The sequence below is a fragment of the Hyalella azteca genome, unplaced genomic scaffold (genome assembly GCF_000764305.2).
Source record: "Hyalella azteca isolate HAZT.00-mixed unplaced genomic scaffold, Hazt_2.0.2 contig220, whole genome shotgun sequence".
Taxonomy (NCBI): domain Eukaryota; kingdom Metazoa; phylum Arthropoda; class Malacostraca; order Amphipoda; family Hyalellidae; genus Hyalella; species Hyalella azteca.
The window spans coordinates 1-25,719 of NW_025930575.1; the positions used below are offsets into that span (position 1 = coordinate 1).

The 25,719-nt window shown below is 38.5% G+C and overlaps 4 protein-coding genes across 7 annotated transcripts; 1 reads left to right on the forward strand and 3 right to left on the reverse strand.

The window, feature by feature from the left end:
* The first annotated feature begins 2,869 nt into the window (after window positions 1–2,869).
* On the forward strand, window positions 2,870–8,462 carry LOC108683280. Of its 4 annotated transcripts, none has more exons than XM_018172582.2 (2): window positions 2,870–3,038; window positions 5,247–8,462. In XM_018172582.2, exon 2 carries the CDS (start codon window positions 5,257–5,259, stop codon window positions 6,739–6,741), a length of 1,485 nt encoding a protein of 494 aa, XP_018028071.1. In that variant the 5' UTR covers window positions 2,870–3,038; window positions 5,247–5,256; the 3' UTR covers window positions 6,742–8,462. The 4 variants fall into 4 exon arrangements, with proteins under 4 accessions (XP_018028071.1, XP_047741100.1, XP_018028072.1 ...); XM_047885144.1 differs by lacking the exon at window positions 2,870–3,038 and adding an exon at window positions 3,602–3,630; XM_018172583.2 differs by lacking the exon at window positions 2,870–3,038 and adding an exon at window positions 4,685–4,901.
* LOC108683282 lies at window positions 7,875–10,707 on the reverse strand. Its single transcript, XM_018172584.2, has 4 exons — window positions 10,639–10,707; window positions 10,075–10,238; window positions 8,675–8,866; window positions 7,875–8,310 (listed from the first exon to the last, which is right to left on the reverse strand). The coding sequence occupies exons 1-4, from the start codon at window positions 10,642–10,644 to the stop codon at window positions 8,259–8,261; spliced, it is 414 nt and encodes a 137-aa protein (XP_018028073.1). The 5' UTR covers window positions 10,645–10,707; the 3' UTR covers window positions 7,875–8,258.
* A 136-nt stretch (window positions 10,708–10,843) lies between these two features.
* On the reverse strand, window positions 10,844–18,355 carry LOC108683275. The gene is made up of 10 exons (XM_018172577.2): window positions 18,280–18,355; window positions 16,915–17,009; window positions 15,376–15,489; window positions 14,013–14,322; window positions 13,390–13,717; window positions 12,852–13,022; window positions 12,144–12,269; window positions 11,778–11,897; window positions 11,017–11,085; window positions 10,844–10,855 (listed from the first exon to the last, which is right to left on the reverse strand). The coding sequence occupies exons 1-10, from the start codon at window positions 18,339–18,341 to the stop codon at window positions 10,844–10,846; spliced, it is 1,407 nt and encodes a 468-aa protein (XP_018028066.2). The 5' UTR covers window positions 18,342–18,355.
* A 493-nt stretch (window positions 18,356–18,848) lies between these two features.
* On the reverse strand, window positions 18,849–23,714 carry LOC125179429 (protein MMS22-like). The gene is made up of 10 exons (XM_047885277.1): window positions 23,622–23,714; window positions 23,100–23,212; window positions 22,530–22,791; window positions 22,205–22,385; window positions 21,583–21,705; window positions 21,060–21,359; window positions 20,729–20,854; window positions 20,313–20,525; window positions 19,727–20,073; window positions 18,849–18,963 (listed from the first exon to the last, which is right to left on the reverse strand). Exons 2-10 carry the CDS (start codon window positions 23,200–23,202, stop codon window positions 18,849–18,851), a joined length of 1,770 nt encoding a protein of 589 aa, XP_047741233.1. The 5' UTR covers window positions 23,203–23,212; window positions 23,622–23,714.
* Window positions 23,715–25,719: the final 2,005 nt, after the last annotated feature.

The following is a 25,719-nucleotide window of genomic DNA, read 5'->3' on the forward strand; positions in this document are numbered from 1 at the left end:
TACGGTTTACCCTAAGCAGACTGATAATATAAGATCCTATGTTCTTATTGCATTATTTACATTACATCATGTCCATGACATGTGAGAGTTGCTTTGAATGGCTAATTGTTCTGTCTTCTCTTATTTGCACCTATGGGTTCTTCAAGTTCCCATATTTGCTAATATTTTGTTCCCACAATTCTCTGAAATTCCATTCATCCAGAAAAGGTAATGATATTCAACTTCAGATTTAAAATAAAAATATGAGTCAATTCTGTCCTGGCCACTCATAAACATTTGCATGCTCAATGTATTCAACCACGTAAAATGAATATGTTCAATAAAATTTTTTACATAATTCCTACAAAATGCAGCCCATGTGTTTGAATTCATTTGCCCACCTCAACTAGAGTGCATGACTCATACATCAGTTATCGAGTTTTAATATCATCCATTTGTCAGACTAAAATTCTTATAGGTAAACTCTGACTACAGAGATGAGCGCAGTGCAAGATAAAAGCAATTGCATTATCAGCTCATTTCTTATTATTTTATTCGTATTGTAACAAAAATAATGCAATAAAAAATAAGGAACATTTCAATTTACTTAATCTGATTATCAACTTCAATCAATTGTCTTTATAATCATCAGTCATAAAATTTATAAGGACTACAGAAAAGATATGCGCCTACGTTAATAGTACATCCATAATAGATACAATTTCTGGTAGGGAAGTTCATAAAATATAAGCAATTATACTAGTGACTTGTTGGTTGATTTTTACAGCCCGTAGTGAAGTTGCGTGCAATCGATAAACCTGCTAAGAATCTAGATTTGTATATTATCCCTGATTATAAATATTACTAATTATTACTTATTTATGTGTTCTATGTACTGCATTCTGGCTAATTATGTAAATCATAAAAGGGTTATAACATATTCTGAAAAGGGTTTGCATTAGGTAAGTTTTATGAAAGAAAATAAGGACATAATTTAACTTCAGGAATGTTCATTAGTTAGCATGACAGTGCTTTGAAATTAGATCTATAGTTTTCAGTTTTTTCTTCCACTGCAAGAGATGAAGTATGTATAATGAAGCTGGTAGATCAATAGAAGTGCCATATATGATCCATAGATTTTACTCTGGTTACATGATCCCTTGCATGAAATCTGGCTTGTGCAATGTGTAGGTAGCTTTCAGATGTAACCACTCCAGTGTTGTGCTGATTTGTGCATTTGTATCATAAATGCAAACAGCGTACCATAGTGTTCACAAAGCTTGTGGCAGGACATGCTCAAACTATTGAACAAAGTTCAAAGCTTTATGGTGCAAACTATTGTCCATTTCAATTGATTACACAAGTATATTATTCACAAGCATATTCATGGAACATTCCTGAAATAATAGGGACATTTTCATTCCTATATATAATTGGGATCCATAAATTACCTACCAAATCCATTTATTGTCATTTAATTTGGAATCTATGGACAAAATTCTACCTTCATTTCCACAGTATTCCTACTAAGTTGTCAAACCAAACTGAGCATCGAGTACATGCAAATATGTTGTAATCTTTTACCATTGATTGGTCAATATTGCCTCAACAAACTTTATGCATCAAAATTAAATTGAATAACCACATGTCATTTTTACTTGTTTATAAGCTGTTCTTTTAAATTGTGAAACCTTTTTCATAAGGTTTCTGATATTCANAATTGTTTTTGAGTTTTGGGGGTTTTTGTTAAAAAAACGAAAAGTGGTCAAAGTTACCCCGCCGGTCAAAGTAACCCCATTTTACGGTATATGGTAATATCACATCGATAAAAGAAAAAGAGGTAAAACTTGCAGAAAATGTAATTTATTCTACCTCTACATCATCTACAATGAAAGAGGAGGGCTTCAGAGTACTGTTGGTAATGGATGAGTACACTCATCATGCTTCAAATGTTTTAAAATGAAATTTTATTCCAAGTGTTCTGAGTAGCCCCGTTTGACAGGGCTACTCGGGACACTCTTTTTTTGCTTCTGGCACCTTACGAATAGCATATGGAATTTTTTTGGAAAAGCCATGTGATAGCCCTCGCAAAGAGCTTTGAAATGAGGCTAAACTTGTTTGTGAAATGTTTCATGGTAAGAAATTATGAATGAAAAACGTTTGAAATCGTCCTGAGTAGCCCCGGTTGACGGTATTGAACAAAGTTCAAAGCTTTATGGTGCAAACTATTGTCCATTTTGAATGACTACATAAGTATATTTTTCACAAGCGTATTCATGGAACATTCCTGTAGTAATATTGGCATTTTCATTCCTATATATAATTGGGATCCATAAATTACCTACCAAATCCATATATTGTCATTTAATTTGAAATCTATGGACAAAATTCTATCTTTATTCCCACAGTATTTCTACAAAGTTGTCAAACCAAACTGAGCATCGAGTACTTGCAAATTTGTTGTATTCTTTTACCATTGATTGGTCAATATAACCTCAACAAACTTTATGCATCAAAATTAAATTGAATAACCACATGTCATTTCTACTTGTTTATAAGCTGTTCTTTTAAATTGTGAAACCTTTTTCATAAGGTTTCTGACATTCATAACTGATCATTTTTGCATTGCAGTTCTGAAAATTATAAATCCTGTTCATCAAGTTATAAATTCTAAATTTAATACAAATTTTTGGGATTTCAATTCTGAGAGCATCACCACTAGATAACTTTAGTAACACCATATGACACATACCTAAGTTCTTAAAATCCTGCCTCTCTCATTTATAAAAGTAATTCATGCCTGTAAACAATAAACATTTTCTAAAAGACATGACACATTCAAAAACTCACAATCAGAGACAAAATTATTCATGAGTCCTCTTTTGTTTTCAGTGTTATCTAAATTGAAGTTGGCAAAACAATATTGAGTAAAACATGCACAAAAAAAACTGTGTAAGGAGAAGTAAAAAGAGGCTATTAAACTTTGAAACAACTTTTCATCATTTAATTAAATCTCCTTATGGATCAGATCTACCTATGTCTACATATCATTTTGACAGGTATGAAATATTGCAGCCAGGGTTGTCAATGATTAAATCAAAATGATTAAATCACTTGATTTTTTTATAAAAAAAAAATCATAATTTTTTTTATTTATTTGATTTTTGTTTTGTTCTTATGTATTTAAATATATTGAGTGGCAGTCTTTGATTTATTTTGAGGTATTGTTATTCATGGTTTAGTATGAATGTACTATGAATGACAAATGGTATATAAACTTGTTGCCTTTAGTGTGTATTAGGTTCCAATAAATTAAATGTTTTTGGTACAGAGGCATCAAGTGTTGCAATACATTGTACGTAGCTAGCAGCTTAGCCTATTCTTATAAGGCTATAAGTAGTCATGAACTATTTGACTATTTGTTATATATTGATTACAATATACAATTTAAATGTGTTAGCTAGCTTATACAGAGTGAGGCAGAACCGATTGAGAAGTTTTGAGGCCAAATAAAAGAGTAATGGAGGTAACATACCATTTAAAATACTTATGTTTTGAAAGAAATATCAGGAAGATGGTGTCTGTTAGCTGCATCACACTGTTGGAGTCATTCTCAGAAGTTTCCTACAGCACGTTCACACATATGGCGAGGTATGGCCATAACCTCTGCTGCAATAATCTGTCCCCTAAGCAGAGGTAGGGTGTGAGGGCGACTTCTGAACAGGAATGTGCAGTCAGTCACTCAGTCACTACTAGTCGGTGTGTTTAGGGTGTAGAGTCTGGTAGATTTATAGGACATAAAACTAGTAGATCTATTGATAGTGCTGTGCACTGTGCTATCAGCTACCTATCTGTTATGTGACTCTTCAATGTTTAGAAGATCTGCATTCCTGAAGTGTTTTTGTATATTGAAGCCAGTTAAATGGTCAATATTTAGCTTGTTACCTTGCTCCATACAAACTTTACAAAGCTAATGAATACACTTATGAATAATTGTTTACCCAAAAATCCCAAAGTGGTAAACACCACCTTGGCCTCTTGGCCATTATTAGAGGCAATAAGTGCCCTTTTTAGCCATCCATTATAATCCATATACAGTGCTGTTATTGTTAGTAGGCTAATTGCAACATAAAAAATAACCTTTCAAAAAGACAAAAAAAAACTAAAAAATGAAAAAATCAAATAAATAAAAAAATCATGAAAAAATAAGAAAAAATCATTGATTTTTTATTTATTTATTTTTTTATTAAAAAAAATAAAAAAAAATCACCAACCCTGATTGCAGCTCTCAAGTCTTGTATTTAGTTTCATACTGTAACAGAAGAATTGTAATAAAAGTTTATTGGTTATTTAATCATTGAACGCGTGTTTATATACATATGCCAGTCATTAGTTAGTAGGCTTTCCAGTTGATAACTCTGAGAGTGCTGGTTTTTAATATACCTATAGAGTTTGTAATGAAATGGATCAGAAATGCAACAAATATTTCATGTGTAATAGTCACACAATACAAATATATCAAGTGTACTCCTGTTTTACATTTGAATCTGAGCTCGCCACCTAGTCACTTCCCTTGCATAATTTTGTCAAATCTAAACAGATCTTGACCTAGTAAGCAACAAAGCTATTTACTCATAATATAATTTTTTTTGTCTGCTTCATTTACACATGGCCAGTGCCTTTCCCAAATTCATCAGCATATTTGGGCAGAAATATTACAGCACATCCATCTGTCAACCTACCTAGGCTTAACTTATTGACATGAAAATATTTTGACAAAATTAACACCTAAGCAGATTTAATACCAAAGCTCATTGTAGCGCAATTGACATTGCGTTACAATGAGTACCATCTCAAATATCCAGGGAGCAGATCAAGTGGTGTATGTACATTGTAAAATACACTGACTCACTTCACTGCCTGTATGTTCATTGAATGTAATGTATGACATTTACTCGTGCATTTTCTAGGTGCCAGATAACCTGCTAATGTATATGTATGCGGATGCTGGAAAAATGATGAAAATGATGAATACTACCACTAGAAAACAATGTTCTTTAGTCCAATACTAGAGAAAACAATGCTTGTTATATGTGTGGCCAACTGACCTATGTAGTCTAGTAAGTGGGAATACTGTTGGAAGTGTATATGTATATAGTGGGTATGTTGGAAGTATACACGTACAAGATAACGTAATTGTTATGCATAAATTCTGCCACCTAAAAAGGTCATTAATTAAAATACAGTTATTATTTTCCTCGGCGCAGGTAGTATTTGATGAAGACCGTGGGCTCGAGCGAATACCTTATGCAGGAGCAGTACAACTTTGAGTCCTCCACATCGGCTCTACTCCCTCAGTCACCTCCTATTGTTCGACAGCAGAGCAGCAGTAACTCCACCATGCGCAAGTATCAACAGCTAACCCTGGCCATCATGGCCGTGGTCAGCTTTGTGGCCTTCATATACTACAAACATGAATACGAACGTTTACGCTACACTTTACAGTACATGGAGACTTTTGGTGAGCCGCCTCCACTTGATAAGGAAATGTCTCAGCAATGTTTGTTCATGGCACAACTGAGATCTGCCACTCCTGCTGCTGAGTGGACCACCGTCTCCCCTGACATCGCCGTGTATACTTCGTTTTGGGACGATTACAGTGGCCTGGGCGAGGCTAAACTAAGAACCATAGCCTTGATCTCGAACTCGTTGCACCCTACCAACGACCTTGATGTTAAAGTCTCTTATGAAACAGGGGAATATGTTCTTGCTTCGTGCGAAATGGAAAAAGCTGAGAATCGTAACCATGTTCGTGGTGCAAGTGATGCCTTCCATGTTGTTTATCTCGTGTGCAGTCCAGTATATACCAAAGACACGCAGCATTTGCATACTGTCGCCCCATACCTTGTCCAGTTCAGCACCGAACAAGGCAAGTGGACAGATTATAAATTCGTTCATGAGAGTGATAGTTATAAAACTATGCTGGACAAGAGTGCTGTATGTGTACCTCCCAACACATCTCCTACTCATTCCCTTAACTATGTTGAGTTTATCTCCTTCTATCAAGTGCTAGGCGTGAAGAAGTTTGTATTTTATGGCAATGGTCTCACCCCCACGACGCGCGAGCTTTTGAATAAATATGTTGATGAAATGGCTATCATGGTTGAAGAGAAAAGCTTTAATTACGTCCCAGCTCTTCATTCTCTGCAAAGTGGCGAAGGCTTGAAAACGCTCGAATACATCACGCGACAAGTTGTTGAACTCGACTGTATGTACAGACATAGGGATGCCTTTGAAAATGTCATTGTATTGTCTATCAACGAGTTCATCATCCCAAACCAGAAACAGAGTCTGCTGGAAGTGCTGAAGTCTTTGTCCGGAGCGAGTGGTCGAGGAAAAGCCGTATCAGAATTCCACTTGAGTACGCAGAAAGTTTGTGTGGACCCTCAACACGGAATATCTCAGCCATCGAACTTATTGCTAAGTCAGCAGACGCGGAGTGCTGGAGGACTGGCTGAAGAAGGTACAGCCATCCTACGCCCTCATCTGCTAACGTCTGCAGCAGGCAGGCTGGGTGCTCCTGGTGGGGTAATGGAGCAGCACGTGTCACCCGCGTCCGCTGTCGTCTACAAATACGGACATTGTCCTACCACCGACACCCACTCGGACGTTGTGCATTTGCCTACCAGGATCAAATTCATCGATCTTGTAGAAAAGTCGGTGTTTTATCGCAAGTGGAAAGTGGCAAACATCCCCTTCTAGCCGTTTGTTGAAAAAAAGCCACTTTGTTACAATGTAAATGAATTGTTTCTAAGTATTATGCGTTTTTCATATTATTAGTTCATCATGATGTACATTAAATTAATTCAATCAAATTTCATTTATAATTAAAATTGATTTAACACAATAGTTTTACGTAGACAAAATACAGAGAAGTTTGCTTCGTGGGCAGGGTTACATTTACTCAATTTGATCCTATTTTAATCGCGTCAAAATGTTCATGGGTGTTTCGGAGGCGCCTATCTGATGATATTAGTCGTATTGTTTAATTTTAGTTCGAATGTCTGCTGTTGATATTAAATGTTTGAAGATTCGTCACATTCTAAGAGTCCTATGCCGCTTCAGAGGGTTGGAGTTATGTTCTAAATGCCAACATTTATAAATCTACCTTATTACTCTAAAGAATAATTTTAGAATAAATTAGAAATTTTATTTTGTAAAATTGAATTTTGTTTAAATCAAGGTTGAAGAAATTCTACTCTGTGACAGTCGTTGTCACATTTGTCCGCTACATCGTTTGCACAATTATCATCACACAGCTCAATGTGTTGACTCACGTCGCTTACTGCGCGTTATTTGTGTAAGCCATCAATGGAGTTGTATTTTAGTCGCGCGTCACGTGAAATAAAGATCATAAGTTGGAGAAACGTGGTGCCATTTAAATTAGTGTTGAGTGTGCCGAACAGGCGTGAGTGTCGAAAAATTTGGAATAGGATTATACATACCATTTTGTAATGCACAATAAAAAAATTTCCAAGCCCTTTTTCAAAGACGAGAACTTCTAGAATATGAACATCGTTCACAGTGGCCTTTTTGATTTCAAGGATATAAAAAAGTGAGGATTGTAACGATTATGGAAGACCAGATTATGATCGTTCTTCTGAGTGGGAGAAACGACCATAAAGAATCCGCTCCAAAAGCCAACTTTAAGCCATGTTTTTCATCAAGTCGTTCTGAAAGGCACAGGTGTAATATCATTGTCGCAAAACCATCCTTATCAAGCGAATATACCATTACGCCTAGTACGTCTTCCTGTCGCGGTAACATCTTCGTGGCAGATTTTTTTTTAAATTTTCGCTTCATCAGCTGTTCAGGTAGATTAAAACACATATAAAGTTAGATAAAATTACAAAGTTTAGTTATTCAAATTTAATCTTTATTAGGACCACGCGTTGCACGCCTACTCTTAGCTTACTTTGATCCAGATTTATGTTGCTTCTATTACATAACCAACTGTACCGTTTACATGTTTATTTAAAACAATTTTGTATAAAAAAATGCATTATTGAGACAAAAAAGAAATAAAATTTTACTCAGCTTAATATTTCCATGGCATTATTATACTCTCCTATACAAGTAACAGAATTTCTCGTGCGGCAAAGAAAGTAACATTTCCGTTTCCTACTCGACAAATGAATGAATTTACAGGTTTTTTTTTTTTTGAAGAAAGCATTCAACTGCACAGCTTTGTGCTGTAATCTCCAGCCTGAAGATTTTCATCACGTGACAGGAGTTGCCGATGCTCTTAGCTCCAATTTGGCGTACATTTCCCTGCAAAAAATATCACGGTCATAAAAAATATCATAAAAAATATAAATAAAAATATCAATGCCCCGCGTTACAACTCTGTTTACTGCTTGATCAATGTGACTGTAAAATTATGATCTTAACAATCTGACTTCTTCCAATAAATACTGAAAACCTATATTGTATTATTATCAATAACATGTCACTTTCTAAGAATGATAATAACTAAAAGCACAAGTACGCAGCAATATTTTCAGTTTTCTGAGCTGTAGATGAATGAACTTTGGAGCAAGTTTATGAATTGAATATTGGTGCAAGTATTATTCTAAGCTGTAGATGAATGAATTGAATTTTGGACGAAGTATTAGATAGATAGATGCATTCTTACCTGAGTTTCACGTCGACGCCAGTGCCGCGCTTCTGCTCGGTGTCAGCGACAGCGGCGAGGACGGAGGGCAGAGCAGCGCGCACAAGAGGGGCGTGCAGGAGGCACAGTCCCGTCAACACGGCGAACACTTTGCTGCTCTGCCACGACAGCTGGCCCGCCACCCACTCCCCCACACACGACACCAGGCACGACCTGTTCAGAAATAGTTTTAGTTGTTAAGGGAGATACCTGGTATTGTTCAAGTCAAAGTTGTAAAGGAGATATTGTTGTAAAAGGAGATATCAAGTTGTAAAAGGAGATATCAAGTTGTAAAAGGAGATATCACGTTGTAAAAGGAGATATCAAGTTGTAGAAGGAGATATCACGTTGTAGAAGGAGATATCACGTTGTAAAAAGAGATATCAAGTTGTAAAGGAGATATCAAGTTGTAAAGGAGATATCAAGTTGTAAAAGGAGATATCAAGTTGTAAAAGGAGATATCAAGTTGTAAAAGGAGATATCAAGTTGTAAAAGGAGATATCAAGTTGTAAAAGGAAATATCAAGTTGTAAAAGGAGATATCAAGTTGAGGGTTTTACAGTACAAAACTCGACCGAGATGAGAAATTGATCCACTGATGTACTTATTAAAGAACTTGTATTGTATTGTTAGGTAAGTTTTCATTATTTTGAGATCTTTATAAATGGATTAATAATAAGATTTTAGATATTTATGTCTATAAAATTTTAGATTCATTTTTTCTAAGACCTGCCGATCAACCTCCTCAGAAACTTTGGTCCCGCTAAGGTCAGCAAATAACTATTTTTATTAATGTTTTTTTTTTGAGAACCTGCGCTGAAGTTATGCCGCTGTAGCTCTATATCGTGAACGATGACTGTATCGTCAACAGGACAATGGGTAATGGCATACATCGATGAGGTTGCGAGACCATAAGAATCGTTGTAATCAATCCATTAATCACAAATAAATTTATCCACTGACGCTTTAATGAAACTATACAGACTGGCAACATGCGTAGTTCCAGCACAAAGAACGACCATCCAACTACATACAGTAATATAAATAGCGCAGTAAGCGAACTGCTGTGCTTAGATAAATACGACAATACGTTAATACTTATTTGAATCGAGTCATAAGTTTAAAAATTAAATTCATATTTAATGCGTCAATAAATATTGTGATAGAAATTGTAATATTTGTGCAATTGAAAGAATTTGACCCAATTCAATTATTTGATTTAACATATCATTATTCAACAATACAAATTTTTAATGTATCACGAACTACAACAAATAGCCTATTCTTCTATTATCAACTTTGTTGCACTGCACAATTCACGGGCAGTTTAATATTACAGAGCTCATTTGTGGGGAAAATCCTACTTAGCATAGCTCGACTCACAGATCAGGATTGCCCCGACGCTGCGCCACGGCGAACATGGCCCTGAGCAGCTCAGAGATGCAGCGCGTGGTGGTCTTGTCGTCCGACACGAGCAGCAGCTGCAGCAACGGCGACAGTAGAGTCATCACTGCTTCAGAGCACCAGCGCGCTCCTCGGCTGCTCGCCTGAAATACAAAAAATTATATCAGCACTCACTGCAGTGAGTGACAGAGAGCGCATTTTCTCGACGACGAAAACGTGAAGTCACGGACGGACAGACAAACAGACGGACATGGCGAGCACAACAGTGCAATTTTTTCATAAATGAGAAAATGCGCTAAAAAGGGATTTTAGTTTAGAACTTTGCGTTAAACCTTGTTACATTCATTGGCCAAGTGGTTTTTAGTATTTAAAAATATTTCAGGAAAAATATAAATTTAACGAGTACTTTATGCGAGCAGCAAATATGAGGAGATTCACACCGTGTTACAAGATTGAGGCAGATCTGTAGATTGACATGATGTAATATTGTGCGGACTAAACTTTTGCACCGCTGGTTTCAAAAAGAAACTATGGTATACTTACTGGCATTTGTGATTCATTCGAGTGATCCTGGCTGCTATCGACCGCATTCAGAGCTATTAGCACCACCTGCAACGCCTGGAGGAGCAACACAAAGCGCTTCAAAATCAGAGATCGGAAAAGGTACACCGCCATTAGCATCATGCGGGGTCGTTGCTCTATCACTGCGGCAGCACTTCCCCATTAGGCAGATGCCAAATTACAGGATTTACAAGCTCCCCTGGTGAAACATAAAAATCGTATGGCCGAATATGTAAAAACATGTTCTTCAGAAACCTGTGTGAAGTGTGTTCTTTTTGCCACTGAAAGGACAAAGTTCACGTCTTTGAATTGTGTAGGATACTTTGGACCTTGTTTTTTTTCGGAACGGGTGTGACGAACCCGACGGTTGACAGTATATAGCCTGTCTACCGCGTCGGCGTCCGCGCCATCCAGCCCGCACAGCATCACCTGCGGCAGGCAAGCGCACTTAATACTCAGTACGAGTTGAGGCGAACACGTGTTAAAACATTAAAATTTTACCAATTTACTGCACTGATATATTTTTTACTGTGACAGACAAGTGCACTTAATACTCAGTACGAGTTGAGGCGAACACGTGTTAAAAAAGTAAAATTTTACCAATTTACTGCACTGATATATTTGTAAGCGAAAACAATATGATGAAAGTTACACAAGTAATATGTTTATGAGTGAGAACAGAGAGGTGTCAGTGACTATAAGTTAGCGAGATGTTAAGGAGTGACAACAGAAAGATGGTAGTTAGGGATAAAATATATGTTAGTGGCAAGAGAGAGATGTCAGTGCGTAAGAAAGACATAACTGGGTGGCTACCAAGACGAAAATCAGAGAGCTCCAAATGAGACAAATATCAGGAAATGGCAATAGACCAATATCAGGAAATGGCAACAGACAAATATCAGGAAATGGCAACAGACAAATATCAGTAAGTACCAACTGAAGAGAAATGACGAAATGGCAAGAAATGACTACTCAAACTTGAAGAAAATAGTGTGAAAAATGATTAATTGCATTTCATTCAAGTTCTATTCATACGCGACAGTAGAGTAGTAATTATTCATGAATAATTAAACATTATTTCTACCATAAAACTCGAGCACGAGTTGCTTGAGTGGACGTACGACACAAGGGTGTTGAGGAGTGGCGGGGTAGCGATGCATGTAGTTCGTGAGCACAGACCGAACCAGGCGACTCAGGAAAGCATCTTGCTGCACTGGCAGGGAGCACAAACCAAGCACAAACTGCACACAGCATGGCATAAACATAAATGAAGTCTTGATGCCTATAGAAACACTATAAAAATTCATTCGACAAATAATTTGAAGAGCAAAATTAATTTTTCTAGGATTATCGATAATTTGGGCATAGCAGAAATTCATGGTCTAAAGAAAACGAGCTGTAAGTTTGATTGCTTTACTCGGGTTAGGACACACCATACCTCTTCTAAAGACGAAAATAGCACTTCAGTGCAGGAAAAAATAGCTTACTTTTGGAAGAGACTGCTGCATGGGCCTGGTGATATGTAGAGGCATCACCGAGTCCAACTTATATGATGCCTTCGTCAGCACAATGCACGACAACCAAGCTCCCAGTGGGCAGTTCGTTCCTTTACTCTGAAACATAAATGCATGAAATACGTCAGAAACGATAAAGAATTTCCTCTACTCTCTACATTTACATTGACAATACGAGTAACGACTAGGAACTGCCTTCATTCTCTAACTTTGCATTGAAAATCGAGCAACGACTAGGCACTTCTTCCGCTCTCTTAGGAGGGCATTAACAAATGGAGGAACGTCTTCATTCTCTAACTTTGCATTGACAATCGAGCAACGACTTCTTTCACTCTCTAGTTTAGAATTGACAATTCGAATAACAGGCTCCAATACAACGCCTTCACAGCAGGATGTAGAATAAATCTCTCATTATTCACAGTAACCAACGATGCAAAAGCGGTCAAATAACATCACATGGGATTAGAAATCACTGACCAAACAATGTCATGCCTACCATAACATATACGTATTCTTTCTCGAACTTTGTTTGCATGATATCGGAGAATTAACTCAACAGCCTCAACTTTAGCCAATGACAATTTGCTCCGAATTAACTTTGGACGTAAAATTTTCTAAGGTCTCTGGATATCAATTTTGAAAGTTATTAAACAAAATTTGCCACGGGATGCAAGATTGGACCTTGTTGTAGAGTAAGTAAGGGGCGTGGAGAACCGCGTCAGCGAGCGTGGCCAGCAGCTGAGCGAGGTGAGAGGGGGGAGGAGTTTGCTGCATGGCGGCCACAACTGCCTTGTCGAGACCCTGCAGCAGCGACATGCAGCACCGCTGCATCTGGTGTTTACTAGCAAGAGTCTGCACAGTAAGGAATAATGTTCAAAATAAGTTGCAGTTCCGTTAAAATCAACATCTAGCCCATCATTGAATTCATTATCTTTAACGTCGAACAAGTGACTCCAATATCACAGTGTAAATATAATGAATTAATAGCGAACTTTAGAACTGCATATAGGAGTACAGAAGAATTAAAAATGTTGATTTTTAGCTAGACGCATAAACTATAAAGCTGCCCGAAAGAGATTCTTAGTGAGTGAGTTTCTTTATAAAAGAAATTTAAATTATGCTAAATTCTTAATATTAAATAAATCAAACAAAAAAAAAGAGAGTGGTACAAAAGTAATCATAATAAGTGAAGAGACTGGAACATAGGAGTGATACTAACGGCCGCATTCTGGTGCTCTCTGGACAGAGCTTTTACGAGGGAAAGCAACGCCGCGAAGGGGCAGGCGGGAGGGTTGGGCAGGAAGCCTCTGACGACGCCCAGCTCCATAACGGGGGCAACAAGGGCGAGGAGCTGAGTGTTGTCACTGCCCAGCGCCGCGACGTAACAGAAGAAGCGCGACACCATCGCCTCCTCTTGTACGTGCAGGGAACCTGGAGGTTGAGGCACCAGCGACACTTCAGTCACCAGCAAGCGACGGCCTTCAACGTTGGAAGGGCGGCGGCTGAGTGACGGCAGCAGCAGTACACTCAGGTAACGCAGCTGACACCTTCAGTGTAATCGTTAAGATATAATGAAATTAGAACGTTGCGGTAACAGGACCAGCTATTCTATTAGTTTCTCATCAGGCCTCATGAACTAATGCCTCGATTTTCAATTACCATATCATCCCTTTCAGAAATGGTTGGATTATTATATTAGCTTATAATTAATTATATTATATTTATTAGCTTATAATATACTAATTAAAATTTGCTTCATCTTTTCAGGTGTGTAAAACAAATTTTGAACAAATTTCATTATTGTGTCACAGTAACACATCGGTTGCAACACAGGCTACTCACTCTATGTTCACTCGTTCACTACAAAGAAAGTGATTAAAAATAACGGATGCTGCTTCTTTATGGTTCACTCTGTAGTCAGAGGCACCAGAAGCCTTAAAGGCGATGTTAGAAGCGTCCATATTAGAGCTGCAGGGGCTCTTGGTGGCGGGTATGACGGTGACTTGGTTGAGGGTTGCAAGGGCGGCGTGTGAGAGGGTGAGGGCAGCGGCCGCGTCAGAGAGCTCCTCAGGAGGCGTCTGCGTGGTGCTGTGCTGCAGCAGGAAGCTCCCCACGCTGCGCTCTATGCTCGCCACCAGCTGGTCGCCTGAGGCTGCACAAAGTCTGCACAGCGCTACCTCCATCTTCCGGGATTTCTGGTATGATGAACTCCACGCTCGTACACAATCCTTAATTGCTCTTAGTTTGTTCTCTCCCACGTTCAGCCACTGTTCCCGCCAGATATGGCGGATGCTTGCCTTGATGATAGGGTGAACAAAAAGGCCAAAAAGGCCTATAACTCAATATGTACTAGTAGGTATATTTGTAGGTTCCGGTGTAAAAATTTAATTTTTTTAGTTAATTAGGAAGTGCCCCTTAAAACCACTATCATAAATTTTAGCCAACGAACGAAATTGAAAAAACTAAATGGCGGAATTTGTCCGGTAAAAAATGAAAGTCTGGCAACCCTCTTCCATAATAGTACTAGAAAAATGAAACAAAAGTACAAGATGAAACAATCGTAGTCAACGTGTTAAATGACAATGAAGCACTACACATTCACAGCAACTAACCAGTACTTCAGTCTGCTGCTTTAAATGAATACTTCGTGCTGCGCGCATAGATGAATTTTTTCCCAGAGCAATAAATTAAAAGCTGTCCCCAGCTTTTAATTTTATTTTTTTCCAAATTTAATTTTAATTTTTCCAATACCGTATTTAACTTAATACTCTCAACTGTCTGCGCTTTTAATTCTAATTTTTTCCAAAATTTAATTCTAATTTTTCCTATATTTAATTTAATACTCTCAACTGCCTGCCCCAGCCTAGACTCAGAAAACGAATGGGCCACACTATCCAAATAGTGACACACTTTCTCATCCACAGCACATGATCAGAGCGCACCTAGCACAGATACGTCTTTTTCGACGTGCCAAAGTGTGTCAGGATGACCTACTCAACAACAGAAAGTACATCGCTATTAGGACCAAGTCATTCATTTCTAAGAGAAACGTCGTTCATTTCTCAGAGAAACGTCGTTCATTTCTCAGAGAAACGTCGTTCATTTCTCAGAGAAACGTCGTTCATTTCTCAGAGAAACATCGTTCATTTCTCAGAGAGTCGTTCATTTCTCAGAGAGTCGTTCACTTCTCAGAGATCGTACTGACCAGCACCAGGTCCGGCCGAGTAGAGCACGGGCGCCAGCGACGTCGTGATGCTCACCAGCAGCTGCTGCAGGTCAGCGCAGCTACAGGTCCCCAGCAGCCCTTCCAGCCAACCATCTGCAGCACATGCGTCATATCAAGTAAACCATCATGTAAGTAAGTAAATAAGTAAGTAAGTAAGATCAAATAAGTAAACCTCATCATGGTATCGTATTAAAACATCCACGAGCTGTTACTAGCAACAACTTTGCATGAAATGTAGTTATTGTACACAAACAATTAATCAATCAGAAGCTAACGAAAATAAACTGAGAAATTCGATGGTGATAAAACTTAGTATATCGCAGAAGTTCATGTTCTGGGGCACTGGGCGAATTATTCATATTTTAGTTTGGTAATTCTCGCAAATACAAACTGGTCCTGCCTTTCCATCTATAACAGAAAGAAGCTCAGCAACTTGAATCAAGCGTTTATTTTAGCACTGACACATTCAAATAGTTGTCACCTTATCATGAGATTGGACCAAGCCCATAGGAGATCATTTTGTCCCACGAAATACGAGCATTATTGAAAAAAATATAACTCAGTACTCACTGCAGTGAATGACTGAGAGCGCATTTTCTCGTCGACGAAATCGTGGTCACGGACGGACGGACGGACGGACAGACAGACAGACAGACAGAAGGACATGACGAGCACAATAGTGCATTTTTAAATGAGAGAATGCGCTAAAAACGCGCGTGGTGTGTGGGCACGCGGATATTTCTCACCAAAGAGCCGGTGTTGGCCAAGGGCGAGGTTCCTGGAGCTGCAACAAACCTCGGCGGCCGCGGCGCAGAACGCACACAAAGCTCGCCCAGCCTCCCTGCACGTGGTAGGTAGGAGAACGATAACAGTGAGGGCAAACAATCAAATACAAGACAGACAGTAAAAAAAACTCTTGATTGAAACGCTGACAATATATGATGTTTCAATTGACAATATATGATCTGCTTCAACTGACAATTTATGATCTGCTTCAATTGAAAATATATGAATGAATTTTAATTTATTATGAATGATGATCTGCTTAATTTATGATCTGCTTCAAATGACAATATATATGATCTGCCTCAATTGACAACATATGATCTGCTTCAATTGACAATATATGATCTGCTTCAATTGACAATATATGATCTGCTTCAATTGACAAGATATGATCTGCTTCAATTGACAATATTTGATCTGCTTCAATTGACAAGATATGATCTGCTTCAATTGACAAGATATGATCTGCTTCAATTGACAAGATATNGCTTGGACCAAGCCCATAGCAGTTCATTTTGCCCACGAAATACGAGCTTTATTAAAAAAATGTAACTCAGTACTCACAGCAGTGAATGACAGAGAGCGCATTTTCTCGTCGACGAAATCGTGGTCACGGACGGACGGACGGACAGACAGACAGACGGACATGACGAGTACAATAGTGCATTTTTTCATAAATGAGAAAATGCGCTAAAAACGCGCGTGGTAAGTGGGCACGCGTATATTTCTCACCAAAGAGCCGGTGTTGGCCAAGGGCGAGGTTCCTGGAGCTGCAACAAACCTCGGCGGCCGCGGCGCAGAACGCACACAAAGCTCGCCCAGCCTCCCTGCACGTGGTAGGTAGGAGAACGATAACAGTGAGGGCAAACAATCAAATACAAGACAGACAGTAAAAAAAACTCTTGATTGAAACGCTGACAATATATGATGTTTCAATTGACAATATATGATCTGCTTCAACTGACAATTTATGATCTGCTTCAATTGAAAATATATGAATGAATTTTAATTTATTATGAATGATGATCTGCTTAATTTATGATCTGCTTCAAATGACAATATATATGATCTGCCTCAATTGACAACATATGATCTGCTTCAATTGACAATATATGATCTGCTTCAATTGACAATATATGATCTGCTTCAATTGACAATATATGATCTGCTTCAATTGACAATATATATGATCTGCTTCAATTCAAGCCTTATAGCACGAAAACCTTCTTTGCCTGAATATAATGAATGTATTTATTTTTTTTATCCTTCAGTCTAAATAGCGAGTGAATGACAAGCCTACGGAGATAAGACTACGTCCTAATAATTGATTCAAGTTTAGGTCCCCATTTTTGGGTCTGATCTCCGGCCTATCTCAATTGAACAATTTTAATTTATTGCAAGTCTTCATAGTTGTTCTATTCACGATGTTAGTAATGGCAATGCCTAAAATCAGGTCAGAATTTGCATGAATTTTCACCTGGTTTATATGATCGTTAGCAACCGGAAGCGAATAATTTAGTTTGTAAAGAAATATTGAACGCTCATGAAGCCAGCTTACCTCTGGATGAGTATATCGCGCGTGGACGTGTGTAGCTGAGCTACCTGTCTCTTATACACATCTAGATGTGTATAAGAGACAGTGACAATACATATGATCTGCTTCAATTGACAAGCTATGATCTGCTTCAATTGACAAGCTATGATCTGCTTCAATTGACAATATATATGATCTGCTTCAATTCAAGCCTTATAGCACGAAAACCTTCTTTGCCTGAATATAATGAATGTATTTATTTTTTTTATCCTTCAGTCTAAATAGCGAGTGAATGACAAGCCTACGGAGATAAGACTACGTCCTAATAATTGATTCAAGTTTAGGTCCCCATTTTTGGGTCTGATCTCCGGCCTATCTCAATTGAACAATTTTAATTTATTGCAAGTCTTCATAGTTGTTCTATTCACGATGTTAGTAATGGCAATGCCTAAAATCAGGTCAGAATTTGCATGAATTTTCACCTGGTTTATATGATCGTTAGCAACCGGAAGCGAATAATTTAGTTTGTAAAGAAATATTGAACGCTCATGAAGCCAGCTTACCTCTGGATGAGTATATCGCGCGTGGACGTGTGTAGCTGAGCTACAGCAGACACAAACGTCATGAGTGGGGCGCCTGCCGNGTTATCCTACCACACAAATTCAATGTGCCGCTAATATACTAGCTACCAACTGGAAAATTCGTTATCCTACCACACAAATTCAATATACATAAGAGTAGCTACCAGTAGCAGCTAGAAAATTCAAAGTATTTTCAGAGTGAGGTCCAGCACTAAGCAAAAATTTCATCAGAAGATGCAAATCAATTTTATTCCATTTCACTGTTTTGTCCCTTTCATAAGAATGCTAATGAGTATAAAATAATACTGGATGCATAGAAATCTCAATTGTGAGAATTTGATATAACCGTAATTTAATGAAAGTAAACCTGCGAATTTATTATCAACGGTACAAGCGCTTCAGAAAACCTGGGTAATATTTTGTGTGAACTACACTGCACGCATTAAGAAATGACATAAATTGGAAGTGAATTCATTATATTGGTAAATTCCAAAACTTATGGGATATCCAAACTGGCGAACAAGAAATCAACAGAGCATAAGATTTGTTGATTAACACTCGCCAACAATTCTGAGGAAGATGTTCCAGGAGGACTCATTGGAAGACAGCTGCGTGGGATCGCTGCTGCGCTGTCTAGCGGCCACGACCCACTCGCGAGCTTGGGAACTGAAACGAGAAGGAAATATTTACCAACGAATTCCTACAGCAATGCTGGAATAAATGTAGCAGGTCAATGAAGTCCATATTCATTTTATCTGGATGAAGTTGGAGGAACAGATCTGTCTACCTGACTCGTTTAAGGTTTGTTTGGTAAGCAATAGGACTGTCATTTTTCCATCGCTTCATTATGCAGCGCGCATGCGCTAACTGGATTAGTATAGTATGTTTTTGGCTAACGACCGATAGGTTGGCCAATGGTTTAAGAGCATCCAGAGCGTCAGGACAAACGTTCTGCACAACTTATTATTTCGAGCGGCGCAAGCTGCCAAGATCCTGTTAGACTTCTAAAAAATATTTCCTTTCGTTGTTCTTTTAAGTGAGTAAACAAGAAGTCCAAGAGGGGCGAGGTAAAGTTGGGTAACTTTCAGTCGGCTGCAATGTGTTCTTGCAACCGATTGAACTTTCGTTCCAAGTCGCTTTATAATTTTCACGAAGCTGTCAAACTTGGAGTTGATGGTTTTTTTTATGAAGGAGGCATCACATTTAGGCGATGATAAATTTGTTCCCTGCGTAAAAACAATTAGCCAACAATATGTTCAGCTGTGAACTCCTTTACCGAACCCAATCAGAGAATGCGTGCTCCAAATACTATCGCGAGGAAAAAAACTAACCTATTACATTTCAGACAAACCCTAAACTTCAATTTAAAAAATTAAAATATCGTTTTAGTGTAGTTTTTACAAGGTAAATCACTTCCAGACATGCTGACCTGACACACGCAAGTCCGTGCATAGAATTAGCCCCCGTGAGGAGGAAGGAGCTGTCAAGGTTTCTTGCAAAATATTTCTCCCACACGAGCATTGCCACCTGGAGGCAGCGGGGCTCAGCCACCCACATCGATGTAAGATGCACGCAACACCGCATGACGCGACGCATAGACTCCTCAGGTAAACTGGACTTGACAGGAGCTGTGGTGCTGCTGCCTGCAGCAACAGACGCGCTACCTCCGCTGCTGTTGCCGCTGCTGCTGCTTGATAACTGATGTCTTGTAGGACGCTCCGTCAACAGATGATTCAGCAGCTCCATTAACAGCTGCGCGCCAGTGACCATACGAGGCTAAAAAGTTCAACAGATGTTAGCTTAAATGTAGTAGGGTTTTGACCAATAATAAAAGGAAAATTCGTCCGATTTGAACTGTAAATAACACAAGCACCTTTTAAGCACGTGAAACCCATTTCTGTTAGGGTCATTATCGTATTATAACGAACGACAGCTACTTAATGAATTTATTATTTACTAGCATACCATCATCAGGATGAGAAATTAACAAGTTATCACACATAAAAGCTACTCACATCTTTAGAAGGGATGGCATGCCCGTGCTCGTTGAAGCATAAACATTTAGCAAATGTTAGCAAGATCTCAAAAGGAAGAGCAGGATGAATGCCTTTGAGCTCGGCTGGAGGAAGCTGAGGTAACGAGGAAGACTGAGCACCGAGGTTCAAAACGGAATCTTGCACTTGACGTGAGAGGAAGAGAAGCCGTGGTCGAAGCAGGTCCCAAAATGACTGTTTCAAAGATTTTGGTGGGATTATCATCCTGAGAAAAACTTAAGAATTATTTTTGAGTTAGCCGGAAAAAAATGCTCCACACACGCATCAGTAAATGACATATGAAATAAAAATTTCATAGGATAATTTCATTTAAATAAATTTATACTATGTTTTTCAGGATGGAAATGATATTCAAGCACATTGATGCTGTAACACACCGAAGTGCCTAGGTCCTGGTGGTGTTGTTGTGACAATAGAAGTACCGTGAGCGCAACTTCATGGCTGCAGCTGCAGGGTAAACCTGCTCCCTGTCTTCCATCCTCAGCAGGCATGCTTAAAGAGGCCTTCATAGAATGGAAAACACATTCATATAACATCTTTCAAACTTCTCCCGCCAATTTTTCATTATTTAAATAAACTACACTGAATTTGCTGCAACTTTATCCACCTTTTACATGAACTACAATGCCATCAACTATTCACTTGCACTGCTCAGAGGTTTCATTTATTTATCCTTATTTGTCACACTTTTTTTTGAGGCACACTCACCTTGGAAACTTGCCGTGCCATAAGCGTCATCAGGTCCCAGAGGATAAAGACAACGCACTGAGTGAAGTGACCATCACTGTCACTTAAGCCACTAGCCATCATGGATTGAGCCTCGTGTGCAGTGTTACTAGAAGCCATCACTGTGAGCGGCTCCCTCAGTAGAGGTGGACCGGAACAGTATGGGTGACTTGGAGGAACAGGCAACGAGCCTAAACGTGTCTCCAGCATGTATATTATGGCCAGGCTCCACCATCTTATGTCCAGGTGCAGGTGGAACAGATGATACGCAGCCGATGGACACTGTCACCGTAACATTTAAATCATTAAACATTTATTTAAACTAAAATTTGAATCTGCACAGATATATTTTAATCTAAACAATATAAGCAAATTATATAGTTTGAAGTTTTAGGTATATAGAAGCAGTTAATACAATTGCTGATAATGATGAGAATCACTACTGAATTTTCAATTGGTATGTTAGCTAGTACAACATTCACAGAGCTCCGGTCATGCAAAATACCTGGTTGCCCAAAGGGGACACAGCTGAGGTGACATGTTGATTCAACTCAGACAATGGACCAATATAGTTTAGAAGATCTAAGATATCCCCAATCACATCTGCACATACTGACTTACAAGCAACCTGTTTAAAAAAAGATTGTATTAAAATATTTCAGTTACATAAAACCAGCAGTTGTGGTTATACTATTTGATTTCAGTTCATGCTTCTTATAATTCAGTTTTCCAGGAACAATACAAAAATAACTGAATGTGTGGATCCAGCATATTCAGGGCATAGTTTCTGCAAATCATTTCACTGACCTGATTGGGATTGTTCAAGCTGGTCGATTAGTCATCATCAAATGATACAAAGCATAGTTTTTCATGTTCATTTCAGTAACCTGATTGGAATCACTCAAACTAGTTTTTATGTTCTTATCAAAAGATACAGAGCATGATTTCTGATGATCATTTTGCTGACCTGATTGTAATCATTCAAACTAGTCTTTATGTTCTCATGAAAAGATACAAAGCATGATTTCTGTTGATCATTTCACTAACCTGATTGGAATCACTCAAACTAGTCTTTATGCTATCATCAAATGATACAAAGCATAGTTTCTGATTATCATTTCACTGACCTGATTGGAATCATTCAAACTAGTCTTTATGTTATCATCAAGGAAGCACCAGAGGCAGTTGTACAGCATAACAACTTGCTGCCGCAGCTGCTCTGCAGTAGTCCACATTGTGCTACCCAACTGAGGCAGGCCAAGAGTAGATACCTTATTGCATTGTTGTTCCAAGACATTGATGCTTTGCCTGGCAGAACAATAATATTTTTAGCTAGAATCTGGATTAAATTGGATGCTATAAATAATAAGTTTGACATAAGAAATATTATTGACAAATGGTGATATGTGTAGTTGAAAAATGAAAATTTGACAGAAGCTTTCTTTGCATTACCTGACTCCATTAATGAAGTGATCCCTGTTGAAAAGTAGCATGTCTGGAGAACAAGGTAATTGAAAGACCACAGGCACATCTTGAGTGACAGCATTGCTGCTGCTGCAAAGCTCCTTCCAGGTACACAAGGATTGTCCATGTATCACAGCAGACAGAGCTCCGCTCTGCACTATACTGCCTTCAACACCAACTTTCTGATTGAGGAGAGCAGCCCCAGAGCACTCAAATGTGACAAGTCCTCTTGTTGCTGCATTGCCGGCCTCTACAAGTACAACATATCAAAACATGACTACATAGCTAATGATATAAAACCACATGATACAGAAATTATATGCACTAAATACAAATATGTAAATGCCACCAAACATTTATCAACACACATGAAAATGTAATTATCTATTTTCACATGCCATGACTATTTTGGCCTCTACTTAGAATAACAACTTGATGACTTAGAAATAGCTGAATTTATCTATACATGTTTGGCAACTAACATCTGTTATGATTAATATATTTCAATTTCTAGTCTAGGTATTTCTAATGCAATTGCTACAGCAAGATGGTACTTGCCATTTTTATTGGAGCTTGTCAGGTGCTGAGCTTCAACTTGCTCAAGAAAATCAATATCAAGAGCATCTTCAGTAAGCCAGTCCTCCCAGTCTGGCGATGGCATCAGACAATGCCTTGGAAAATACACATTCTATAGTTGGTAATGAGCATAGGGGTTTGAGTTATAAAAAGCATAAGAAACAATAGAGCACAACATGAATCTAATTATAATTGATCTAGGTACTACTAAACCTGCTATTTTTTTACCAACAATATTTACTCATTAGCTCACGAATTTGAAATTTAATCTGAGTAGAAGCAATGATTTATTGCATAGTAAGTTGTTAGTAGGCCCAAGTTGACCAATATTAACACTCAGCAAGAGTTGATGAGACTGAGAATCTTCATTATTGGTTCCACACTCTCATTATTGTCTATGTTTGTTTTACTGATCATTCAACAGTTTCTTGCAATGTAATATATTGAGCCAATTAAGATTAATATCAAATTAGGCACAGTTAAATAATGAGTTCTCATACACACCTGCTAAGTAATGAGATGTTCAATTTGAGTAAAGTAAGCTGCAGTAGCTCACACAATGTAGTACTGGACTGCACTGCAGTAATAACCACCACCTGAAAAGCATCGGCATGGATGTGAGGGAGATGCATAAGGCTTACATAATAGGCACAATTGCATGGTACTTGCGCTAATGCTACATGAATACAAGGAAAATATGCCCTGCCTAACAGAGTAAGCACATCAGAGTGTAAGAGATGCCACACAGGAAGATGCAACTGAACCCCAACAAGGCCTAGATGAAGAATAGTTAAAACCACCATAAGAAACAAGTGACTGGCAACCCAAAAATAAAGGGAATACCCACAGAAAAAGGAGCAGAATGAAAGACTCTCCTATCAACTGCCAACACAGAAGCCTAATCCAATCCTAAAATCTAATAAGCAGGACTGAAGCATGGTTTGACTGGTGCAAGCATCTTAAGTGGGACTAATTGTGATGTGGGACTAATTCCAAAGTGCTTTCTTGTTGCATTGATGGTCATTAATTCCTTTTCTTTCTTGTTTTTCTTGTGAGGTCAGTAAGAATGATTTCCTTTAAAAACTTACAAATAGATATGCTTAGTTTCTGGATTTCATATTTGATAAAGCTGGTTAGCATCTCCATGGCATCAACTGAAGGTGGTTGTTCAGAGGTTACACAAGTAGGACTTGTATTGAGGTTGTGTCTTCTTGAAGACTGGGCCACTTGGCTATAGGTGTTCTTCTTCTTTTGGTGCATCTGGTCGTTGTGACAAATTTTTTGCTGACTGGCTGCATTGGTTCTCATTGGTGTAGTCTTTTGAAAGTGGATTTCTAGGCATCAAGCCTGTTTGCCTTCTAGCAGCATCATAAGACATGCCAACTTTTGTCAGCGAGTCTATTGCCTTAGCTTGGATGTTGTATTGACTCTCTCTATGGCTTGCAATATGAGGCCCTCCACAATTAGCACATTTATATGTTGATGTGCATACTTCTTTGGAATGGTTTCCTGTGCAGAGCAGGCAGCGCATGGGTGCTGTGCATCCACTGGAGAGGTGCCAAGGTTTTTGACATCTGTAGCATCTGAGTTGGGGTGGATTGTAGACTCTTACTTTGTATGCAATGAAACCAGAGAGGACTTTTTCTGGGAGTTGCTTTCCTTCAAAATCCACTTTTAGGACCATGGACTCTTCTTTCAGTGATCCAGAAAATTTTGGCAGTCTGGTTATCTTGACTATTTTGCAAGGTTGTTTCTGTAGGTTGACGTCCAGATCCACTGGTCCAGTGGTTGACGTCCAGACCCACTGGTCCAATGACACCTTAGAACGAGTTGATAAGATCCAATGTTGGTCTGTAACATTTGATTTGCCAGATCTCGAGCTTGGTTATTGAAAGGTTTTTCTTGTTAATGTTTTTCAGAGGGTTTGAATTCTACTGCAATAATATTATGCCTCTTGTTAATGTGGACATCATGGATTGAGGAATCATGGATTAGTTTTTGTAGTTCTCTTGCCACTGAGATCATTGCGATGGGGTCCAAGGAGATTTTTCCAGTGTCTGGAGACAGTACCATGTTGTTGTTTCCAGATGATTCATCAGTTGCATGGATTGGAAATGATTTATATTGTGTTCGTTTAGCAGATAATCTAGGAGCTTTGTTGGTGTTAGCATTAGCAGGAGTAGCTGTTGGTCAGATCAAGCTATCCGATTCTTGTTCAGATTCAGTACCAATCTGCCATTTGTACCTTCTAGGATTAGGGGACCCTTCTTGTATGTCCATGCTGGACCTAGTTGCTCCATTGTTTTCTAGCACCTTAGGCTTGGGTCAATGGCCAGTTATGTCTTCATCTGAAGATGCTCTGAGTCCAGATTGCAGGAGAGGGCCAGTGCCCACTATGCAGAGAGTGGATGAATATTGCAAGATCTTTGGCGACGCTTCAGTAGCCAAATTTTCGCCTTCAGAAGATCTTGCCAACACATTTAGATTGAAATTCTTGCATTCAATATATTTCTCAGTCTTCGGCCAACTATTTAGAAAAAAAGTAAGGTTTCCGGTACGTTGGATGGATTACGATGCAGCGAAGCTTGTCCGGAAATCAGTT